Source organism: Arvicanthis niloticus, chromosome 25 (genome assembly GCF_011762505.2).
Source record: "Arvicanthis niloticus isolate mArvNil1 chromosome 25, mArvNil1.pat.X, whole genome shotgun sequence".
NCBI classification, from domain to species: Eukaryota; Metazoa; Chordata; class Mammalia; order Rodentia; family Muridae; genus Arvicanthis; species Arvicanthis niloticus.
This window is the reverse complement of record NC_133433.1, coordinates 17,974,433-17,985,670: the sequence shown is the minus strand read 5'-3', so window position 1 is coordinate 17,985,670 and position 11,238 is coordinate 17,974,433. Positions and strand designations below refer to the sequence as shown.

The 11,238-nt window shown below is 40.0% G+C and overlaps 1 protein-coding gene across 5 annotated transcripts in view; it reads left to right on the top strand.

Annotated features, from left to right (window-relative positions):
- Positions 1-11,238, top strand: part of Runx1t1 (RUNX1 partner transcriptional co-repressor 1) — a 151,669-nt gene that overhangs the window by 101,133 nt on the left and 39,298 nt on the right. For all 5 annotated transcript variants that reach the window (XM_076924142.1, XM_076924144.1, XM_076924143.1 and 2 more), the window contains one exon: positions 1,217-1,398. In XM_076924142.1, coding sequence (XP_076780257.1) covers positions 1,217-1,398 — 182 coding nt within the window. The remainder of the gene's footprint in view (positions 1-1,216; positions 1,399-11,238) is intronic.

The window sequence follows — 11,238 nt, the reverse complement described above, 5'->3', positions numbered from 1 at the left end:
TCTAGCTCCGCCTTCACTAAGGAGGAAATCCAAAACCGTAAGAATATTTAGAACTACATTGTTCCCCATGATCATTTTTACTGACTACAAAGGGTTTGTTGTGAGCACTGAGCTCTTATAGACAGTTAGGCCATTGTTGCAGTGTGTGAGATGGAAGAGTCTTCTCCATCTGTAAAACCATGGGTATAGAAATAGACTGTAGTCGTATAATATGCTAGTTCCTTGATCAATGTTCTCAGAAGATGAATTTGAGGTGCAAGTAGACAGGTCCAGTGCCTGCGGTGACACTCTAGGGTGCTGTTCGAAAGGCTCTTGGGCTCAAAGATGGAGACAGCTAGAATGTCCTATATTCAGCAATGCTTTCCTACCTGATGGATTAATCAATGGACATGGCTGAGTTCCTACAAATCAAATCCTTGAGTCATGATAAGATGTATAGTATTGATTTCTTTTTAGTGTGAAGTATTATTGGGGGAATAAGCAAGTGCAGTTCATTTTCTACTGCGTTCTCCTCCCCCCAGTAAATACAAACCAAAGAAAAGAAATTAAAAAAAAAAAAAAAAACCCAACAGCCTGAATTTATAATGTGAAAGCAGCTCATAGTAAATAGAATGCTGTCTTTGGTTTTTGCTTTAATATCTCACCATGTGTAAAATTGCCTCCTATTTGATTACATTGAAGAGTGTCAGAATTATCTATTAGTCTGTTGGTATGCCTGTCATTTGAAGTTAGAAGTTGACAGAAGATATTTCATCAGACTGTGGTTGGACCAGTGAGTCCCTAAATTACAACCAAGTGTGCTGACTAGCCTTTTCTGAGTTTAATTGTACTGTGAATATTTAATAGACCCGTTCTTTCTTGGAGAGATCCTACATTTGCTCACAGATGGCCCCTGAATCGTACCTCTTGCAGAACTTCCAGTTTCGGGACCCTTATGAATCACAAGTGCCATTGGAAAAAAGTGTTACCAGTAAGAAAATGAAGAGAGATAGAGAGGTTTTCAGGATCAAGTACCTCATTCATCACCATGGTGCCAGCCGGGCACCTTGTAGCACAGTCTTTAGTTGCACCTCACACTGAACCCGAGGCTAGCATGGGCTGACAGCAGTGTAGCTGCATTGCTTAGGCTGCTTCAGTGTTTAAGCAGCACCCACTAGGTAGGCAGATCAGAAGCAGGCTTTGACTGTCCCATCTTATGCCTGTTATGTTCTTGCAGGCCAACCTGCCCCTGCTACAGCGTGAACTCCTCCACTGCGCAAGGCTAGCCAAACAGAACCCTGCCCAGTACCTCGCTCAGCATGAACAGCTGCTTCTGGATGCCAGCACCACCTCCCCTGTCGACTCCTCAGAGCTGCTTCTCGATGTGAACGAAAACGGGAAGAGGCGAACTCCTGACAGGTGAGAGGGAGGAGGCCCCCTGGACTAACTGTGGCCTTTCTTCCTGTCTCAAGTATGAAGACCTGTTTTAAGTCACTTTGAAATTGCTAGCCTTCATCTCTCATGGGAACAGTCTGGGCATCTCATGGTGGCCTGAGTTTTTCAGAGAAGTGAGTCTCTGGCCTGTGTCTGGGTGGCTTTTGTGCAGATTGACTTACAGGTTTCATTATTAAAGCTAGACTGTAAAGATAAGGTGTTGACAAAAGGACCAAGTGTTACCAAGGGTTCAGAGACACAGTTCAACGTTGAAATTTTCACTTATTACATAGCCTTTACTGAACCATAGATTTTACACTCTAGTGGTGTGAAAGTTGCTGTACTATTTCCTTAAACCATGATGCATTTGAAAGTTGGCCTATATGTGTTACTCCATGAGCGGAGAACAGTAGCGATTTGATCTAAGAAATATTGGAGAAACTGTGAGAGAACTTAGGGGAAGACAGGTGAGCTAAGGCAAAATAACAGCTATATGACAGAGCTAACAGGTAACACTTTTGGTAAAATAATGATGATGATTATGATGATAATAATAATAACAATAATAATAGTTTTTGTTTAAGAGCCAATATTTATCTCCTCAGATACTCTGTTCTCAAGCCTGTGAGTTCTAAGAAAGAGAAAACGGGGCCCTCTCTCCATTAAACCCACAGGTTAATTTTTGAATGTGGCATACACATGAAACTTCCACATGCCTTATTAAACTATTTTCATAAATTCTTCGGCCACAGATATTCATAGCATGAATATGAAGCCTTAGCAGCATTTTGCACAGTATGTGTGAACTATGAAGATACTTAAAAAGAAACTGTGTTCTAGACCTTACATCTTATGTTTCCCTCTCCCTCTCCCTTTCCCCTCCCCCTCCCCCTCCCTCTCCCTCTCCCCCTCCCCTTCCCCCTTACCCATCCCCCTCCCCCGTCCCCTCTCCATCTCCTATATATGTCTCTTGACCTTTTAAACAGCTCTGAGAGGTCAAACTCTGGTACAATTGTGGTCTGCATTCCAGGAACTTAGGAGGTTTGGAATTACTCAGAGACTTCCATCTCTGGCCAAGAACTTCCTTTGCACACATTACTGGCTTTGAAAATCAGTGCATTAGTACAAGTAAGCCATGTTCCTGCAGTTAAGCAGTTTTTACAAGGCAATCCATTCTCTTCCAGTAAGGTTTCTTGCTCCTTCTCTCCATCTTTTCTTCCCTCCTCTTTCTCTTCTTTGTTTTTGAGGAAGGGTCTCCTTTGTAATCCAGGCTAGCCTTGAATTTATAGCAATCTTCTTTCAAGTTCTCAGATTATAAACATGAGCTACTAAGACTGGCTCACAATTTCATTGTTCTCTCTGTCTCTCTCTCCCTCACTCTCCCACCGTCTCCCTATCATGTGTGTATATGTGTGTTATGTATGTTTAAAATGTATGTGTTTTATGCCTTTCTTCATATTCTCCACTAACTATTATCTTCTGTCTCCCATTCAACCACTTCTTCCAAGTAAGTCCTCCTTGCACTTTGAGGAATTTTTCCTCTTCTTTTTTGTGAATGTAATTATGGTTATGTAAATGTGAGTAGGGGCATTTATTTGAAGATGTCAACTCTCAAGAGTTACTAAGGAATGTGGTCACTCTTTTAGCAACCATTAATTGCCTATAGATTCTTAGGGAAAAGTTGGGTGTTACAAGTCCCTTTCCCATTTATGATGCAGTGTTGATGGACCTAGACTTAGTTTGGTAGGCATTGCTACTGTGAGCTCGTGGGTGCAGCAGCCATGTCATGTCTGGAAGACTGCATTTCACAGCTCTTTCCCCATCTTCCTACCTTTACGTTTTTTTCTTCTCCATCTGCCACGATCCTCTCTGAGTCTTTGAAAAGGTGGGGTAGATGTATCATTTAGGGCTGGGTAACTGTTTAAGCCTTCAGCGTGTTAGGGGTTAAAAGGAGCTTTGTAATCTAAGTATGGGGGTGTATGAACCATGATGTCACTCAAGGGTAGATGGTTTGCATGTGCATGTCTTGCCAATACAAACACATTAAAGTTCCAGGAAATGAGTTCCATGTGCAGGTATTGAGATATCCCATGTTTCTAGGAAGACAAGTTCTAAACTGTGAGAAAGGGAATTTTATTTTGAGGAGAGCATAACAGGGGAATGTTTAGATCACTAAGATAAATATAAATATGACATTCTTGTTTCTATGGCTCCTTGTATACATGTGTATATGCATTCAGTCACAGAGACAACACTTATAGGAGTCTCCCATCTTATCCTGTCTTGATTATTTAGGACAGTAGCTGCAGCCAGATTTCCTGTGATGGTTCTTTGGATAGAACATTCTTTGACTAGCTGATGTGTCTTTTGTAATGGAGAGATGGCAAATAGATTTCCTTACTGTTAAGAGGGAAGGTAATGAGAATATGTTGTGTAAATACATTTGTATCTTGTGGGAATTTTATCAGAGCCAAGAAAATATGGGTCTCTACAGTATAGTTTTGCATATATTTCTCGAATCTCATTTGCATATGCATTTTCTTCTTCTCTGCTTATTTATTTGTATCTCCTGCTCTACTATATGAAATTTTATAGAGTATATAGCTGTCTGACAGCAGAGATTTTTGTTGTTTCAGTGAATGTTTTGTTGGTGCATATGGTCTGACATGGATGAGCAGCCACGGTGAGATTTTGGAGTCTATTAAAGTGGCTCATTAAAAAGATCAATCTGTTTCTGTAATAACACTGGGAGCCATCAGTCACCGGAAGAGGGAAAAACTGACACCTGAGGAGAAAACACATTTTGGTAATTTGTTCATGACATATCATGAACAAAAGAGCACTCTATATTTTGTTTACAACTTTGGGGCTTTAAATTCTATGATTATCGCCAAGCTAATGTGTTTCAGGAATGATCTTTGGCAAGCTTAGTTTTATTCTTATCCTTAAATTTATTTTTACTGGCTATGTGTTTTGTTATTGTTGTTTATTTTAAACTATCATTGTTATTTTGTGTCACTTGAGATAGTCTTATGTAACTTAGGCCAGCCTTGAACTCTCTAGGTAGCCAAGGAAGACTTGAACTCCAGATCCTCCTGCCTCTACCTCACAAGTGTTAGAATTATAGACATACACCACTGAGTGGGGCTACTGAATTGTCGTTAACAGGGAACTGCTTTTTCTATATAAGTTTATGAAATAATTCCTTTGCTTTTTTCTATATGAAAGAGAAAAATGTCTTATAGTTTCTTATAAAATTAGCCTAGGGGTGAGTCCCTGAACAATTGTGTTGAATGTGTAGTTCTATAAAAATACTGTAGAGCCAACCCCCCACCCGCCAAAAAATCCAACTAATTTTTATTCAAAAATCATGCTTTTTTCTTATAATATTAGGGAAAGAGAATCTGATTTGTAAATGTTTTTCCTTGTTTATTCTTTTTGAGCCAGTTAAATGTAATGAACAAATAGTTTGTCCCCTGTAAGCCAGCTCTGATGGCTCATCAGGCCTCAGTACCAGCATAGCAAGTAAGGAGGGGAAGAGGAAGGAATGATTCATTTCATGGACACTGCAAAGATTCTGTGCTTTTGGATAGACTCCATTGCTTTCCTGCTTTTTCTTCACTCACTCAAATGATTGCTTCTGGGTACCAATTCTCTTACTCTTTATCATCATTTCAATGACATCATTCCTCAGTTTAACACTGTCAGACATTTATTTCTGAAGCTGTAGAACTGGCTTACTATGCACCCCTCCCCATCAATAACTAAACATTTTCAAAACACAAGTTGTTTACATATTAGACCTCTGTAGTATGTCACCTGGGGGAGGGTATCTTATGAATGGACCACATCAACTGCTTCTCTTCATACTTGAGGAAATCCACACTTAAAGAATTTGCCCAAAGTCACAAAGCTTCCTAAAGGAGAACCAGGTGTGTATTTGTGTTGAAATTTTGCAGTTGTACAAAATATGTTTCAAGGTACAGAATTTAAATAAGGAAAGCTCAATTAAGAATTGGAGATTTTTCTTATTCTCTAATTAATTTCTTTTTGTAATTACAGAAGTAGGTAAATGCCATAGCATAATGTTATAAGGGTTTGTAAGTCTTTTTTTAATGATAGAGAATTCATAATGAGCCAGGTTTCCTAGCTTAGTGATTAAGTTAGTAAATGCTAACGCTAACGTTAGGGATCAAAGGTTGTCATTTTCTTTTTTTTTTTTAACTTTTTTTTATTTTATATTTTATTTACATTTAAGATGCCATCCCCTTTCCACATTTCCCCTCTCTAGAACACCCCTGCCCCATGCCCCCCCTTTCCTTTTTGCTTTTATACGATTTTTTTTAAATGTTAATCAAAGGATTTATAAGTTTGGTAATGCTCAATCAGAAGCGTAACCCAATACCCAACCTAGATATAAAAACTATCTTTGACTGGTGGAGACATGTGAACATCTGCCTCCATGCCCCCTCTCTCTTTCTCTCTCTTATCACCTAGCTTCTCCTCTCCTTCATCTTCTCTCCTTGTTCCATCTCTTCCTCTCAGTACTCCTTCCCACTTAGCTCCTCCTACATATCACTCTTCCTGTTAAAGTAAAACTTTTCTCTCAAAATACAATTAGAGCATACTTATTCCTAATTGTACCAGTGAGGTACAAGATAGTCCTAATACCCAGTCCATCATTCTGTTGACTAACCAGAACCTCTGTCATCTCTTCTAACTAAAACACTTACTTTTGATCCTGGCTTTTTGGCTTTAGAATGAATGTCAGCTGAAAACCATCAGATCTTTTCTCTCAAAGTAAATAGCCAGGATTGGTTATGAGACTATAGATCTATAGGTTATGAGACTATAGGGAAGTAGGTAAATGCCATAGCATAATGTTGTAAGGGTTTGTAAGTCTTTTTTTAATGATAGAGAATTCATAATGAGCCAGGTTTCCTAGCTTAGTGATTAAGTTAGTAAATGCTAACGTTAGGGATCAAAGGTTGTCATTTTCAAACTGCACTGGTTGAATATGTAAGGTTTAGCACCAGCTTACACTCCAACTAAACTGTGTATGTCTGTTTCTTCCTAATAAAATGAATGAGGGATCAATCTTTTATATTTTCTAAAAAAGAAAATGTACATACACTTTAGGGGAAAGCTGCATGATTACTCAGCTCATAAATAAGAACTAAATCTGTATTTTCAACTGCGTTGAACATCCCATGAAGAAAGTAGAAATTTTTTTTTTACAATAGTCATATTTTGCATGCATCTTTATGCATTCCTTGGTTTCAGGAAATATGCTATAATATCTGTGGTAATTATTTTCTTATTCACATCAGTTATGGAGCCTTCTGGTGACAGCATTGACTGAGAAGATATTTCCACCATCATGAATTCTAGCTTCAACTCAAGTAGCCTTCCTTCTTGTCATTCCTGTCGGGTCCAGCTATTCCAAATATTCCCCATGCCTACTGTTATATTGCCATGTATGGTGTCTGCCCTCTTTCCTATATCTTACATGTCATAACTTCCCAGCCTGACTCAGTATCTGTTATGTGCATGAAGAGTTCCCAGTTACAATTCTGTAGCAATGACCACTGTTTACAGGTCTTAACATGTGCCAGGCCCTGTCCTAAGTAATTCAACCACTAACCTACAGGGTTATGTATGGATTTAGGAAGGTTAGATATTACGACTGAGGTCACATGGCTTACAAGAGGGAATCCTAACCCTGGGTTCTCTAACTCCATCCTCATTCATTCAACAACTCTGTTAGTAAAGCTGCGATTTTCTAGTCCTGGCCACTAGTTGGAGATCTGAAGAACTAAGTGCCCTGATGAACTTTTTGGGTGTCAGATATATGTTCTTCATTCTGTCCTCTAGTTCTATCCGCAGGGCTAAGATAACCAATCTTTGTTTTGCAATTGGAAACACTGAATTTTTTAAAAGGTTACGGATCCTGCACTCATATGACCAGAAATGGCAGAGCTAAATGCTGGAGCCAACTCTTTGTGACTCAAAAGCCCCTGCTCTTTTGAGTGTACATTCTGGGGAAACACTGTTTTACTCTGATGTTGCTTAATAATTAGCCTGCTTCTCTGGACCCTTTGGTACACAGATCCTGCATGAGAGTGTAGAATCTCAGAACTCCAGCTGTAAAATTTTTAGTTTACTAAGGATGTTAATAAAGAATTTACTCCTAGCATAGGAATCCATGACTAAAGTTTCAGCACTCAGCTAAGACAGGAGGGTCTCAAGTTTGAGGTCTGCTCGGACTTCACAGTAACACTAAGCTAGGTGTACAGCTTAGTGGTAGATGATAGGATATTTTGCCAATGTGAAAAATTCCCTAGTTCAGTCTCCATCAAACACAGACAGACAGGTGGACACATGGATACACCCATGCATGCTCACATGCACATATACACAGAATTTAATTTTAGTGGCAAGTCATAATCTCATGGCACAACCTTCTGTCAAGATCAAGTCTGTAGCAGATGGAAACAAATATAGAGAACCACAGTCAGACAATACTCAGAGAATAAGAGCCTATAAAACATTCAGTCCTCAATGGGATGTCTCTATCAAATCCCCTGCCTCCCAACCTTCACCTCAAATCTCAGGGAACCCATGGAAGAGTATGGAGAATGAGTGTAAGTGCCAGAGAGGGTGAGGACACCAGGAGAACAAGGTGCTCTGAATCAACTGAGCAAAGCTCATGAACCCAGAGATAGAACAGGTTTCAGTAAGCACAGTGCAAGGGTCTTTGCCAGAGCCTTTGCGTATATTTTATAGTTTTCAATTTGGTATTTTTATGGGATTCCTCAATGTGTGAGTGAGTAGGTCTCTGATTCTTGTGCCTCCTTTGGGGCTCTTTTCCCTCTGTTGGTTTGCCTTGCCCAACTTAGATGTGACTGGTTTTTTGTTTGCTTGTTTGTTTTGTTTTATTTTAAATCTTACTATATTTTATTTTGTTAGGCTTTGTTATTATCTCTTTAGAGCCTGTTATTTTCTTTTTTAAAATTTAATTTTATTATTTCTACTTATTTGCTTTATGTCCCACTCACTGCCCCCCTCCAGATTACCCCCCCACACACACACACAATCCTTTCCTACCCCCCTCTCTTCTGAGTACTTCCCCATCTGCTATCCCCATCCTGGCAATTCAAGTATCTGGAGCTGGAACTCTTATGGAAGAATAGAGAAAGGACTGAAGCCCCCTAAGGGAAAAGCCCCCACCGGAAGACCAACAGAGTCAACTAACCTGGACCCTTGAGGCTCTTAGAGTCTGAACCACCATCCAAAGCACATACACAGGCTTGGACCTAGGCCTCCCCACACATATGTAGCAGATGTATAGCTTGGTCTTCCTGTGGGTCCCGAACAACTGGAATGGGGGATATCCCAAAGCTCTTGCCTGCAAGTGGGATATGTTCTTCTTCTAGCTGGGCTGCCTTGTCTGGCCTCAGTGGGAAAGGAAGCACCTGACCTTGCAAAGTCTTGAAGAGCCTACTCTTTTCTAATGAGAGAAAAAAGGGAAGGGAGAGAAGAGGAGGTGGACCTGGAAGGATTAGAGGGAAGGGAAATTGTAATCAGAATATCACAAGAGAAAAGAATCTATTTTTAATGAAAGTGAGAACAGAGACCAAATCTCATCTTTGGATTTTCATTAAAGAGTGACCCAGGAACCAGGAACCAGGAACCAGGAACCAGGAACCAGGAACCAGTGGAGATTGGCTTGAGAACCAGGTGAAGCTAAAGGGTTCCAACTAGAATACACAAATGACAAGTTAGAACATGAAGACAGCAAGAGAAAACATGGACTACTTCTGCCGTGGCAGAGATTAGAAGATACACAGGAGACAGCCAGTGACACTCTAGCTGTTGAACAGATGGTCAGTGTTGGGAGGCATGTGAGGGAAGAATTCTCTCCTCCCGTTTGGGGACAGGATGCTCAGGTGGCTCTCTGAATCTATATGTTGTAATCTTTGAAGGTCCACGCATCTTTTGTGTGTCTGGAGTAGCAGACAACCACCTGCCTCTCATATCTTTCTAAAGACAGTTGTGCATGTTGCCAGAACATATCTCTCTTGGGTAGTTATAGTAATAGAGAGATTAAAGGTGTTTTTCTCCATCTGGCCCACTATTCAGTCCTGTGGTATTCCAATATCTGTTTCTCTGTCCCTTGCCATCTAAATATTCCTTTTCCTGAAGACTGGTAGGAAAAAGCATAAGTCATCTCAGACTTTCATGGAGATACAGCTTTTTCTTAAGCAGACAGCAAGATTCATAATATTTTTTTTTTGTTTCAGATAGACATCAGGAGAAATTATGAAGTAAAATTCTTTTTTAAAGTCACTCATTTCTGAACAATTTATGAAGAGACTTCTTGTACAATTATGTTTTGAGAACGATGCTTTTTCCCCCTTTGAATCAAGGTCCAGTCGTGCTATATGAGAGCTTAACGAACACGTTTCAGAAGAGGGAACGCATGTGTGATGTTGGTTTTAATGTGCTGAGACTTTTCTTTAGTAGAACCTTTTCCTCCCTAAGTTGAGATGCACATACATGAAGCTTAAGAAAGAAAGAATGGAAGTCTTTGTGTTTGACAGAAGGGATTTCAGACCACTGTCTCCATCATGTCCATCTTCTTTTCAGAGCCACAGTCCAGCACTGAATACAGCTGTGGAGACAAACAGCAAGCCAGTTGGGAGAGCAGCCCTGGCTGTGCTCAGATGCTTGCTCAGTGTGTCAGTGGAAAGACAGGGTGAATCAGAGGGCTCTGAGTAAGAGAGGATGGACCAAGGATGTATTAGAGACCAGCAGCATAGTTTAGTTCTGCAGAAGAAGACATTCTGGAGACAGCGTAGCAGTGGTAAAAGAAGCAAGTGAGAAAGAGGGGGTAGATTGAGTCCACTCAGTTTGAAATGCCTCTTAGGCTCAAGTGAATGAACATTTAAAGCATTTTCTGAAGTTATGAATACATTTGTGTTGGGACTAAGATTAGAATTTTAGCAGCTGTGTTTATTTGTTCATTTGTTTGGGTTTTTGTTGTTGTTGTTTTTCTGTTTTGTTTTGGTTTGTTTGTTTGTTTGTTTGTTTTTACATAGAGTCTTACTCTGTAGTCTAGGCTGGCTTTGAACTGCCAATCTTTCTGTGTCAGGTTCCTGGGATTATAGGTATACACCACCACACCAGAGCGAGTCTTCCCCATCTAAGGTTTCTTAGACAATGAAGCATTACCTACCCCCCCCGAAACAGTTTATAGGGCCATTTCTCAATGTAACAGATATATCTAGAGAAAAGGAGGAGCTCGGACCCACTTGCATCATCCAGGAGATTTGTTCGTCTTGGCTCTCTTTGTCACCTCCTTCTCTTGATGGCCTATTCTATTTGTTTCCCATCTCCTCAAATGATGTAGTCTGTTGTATGCTGCAGACCAATTATCAGTGCACACTGTCCATCATAGGCTGATACATATTTCTTGTAGACTTTTAAGAAAGACTTATTATTATTTTTTAGTTATGTGTATGTGTATGGGTCTGTCACGTGCCACGTGCCAGAGACATCAGACCTGGAGCTACATGGAGTTGTGAGCTGCTTGATATAGGTGCCAGTCATCAAACTTGCATCTTCTGCAAGAACAGTCTATGCTTTTAATCACTGAGCCATCTCTCCAGCCTCTCATGTAGACTTTATTTTTTTCTCCATTATTGATTGATAATCTCTATGACTAAACAAAATAGCCTCAGTGTGATAAAGAGTATATTTAGCCTTTTTAGTTATTTGTCTGATATTTTTATATGACTTTTCCACTTTACTGAGCAGGCATCT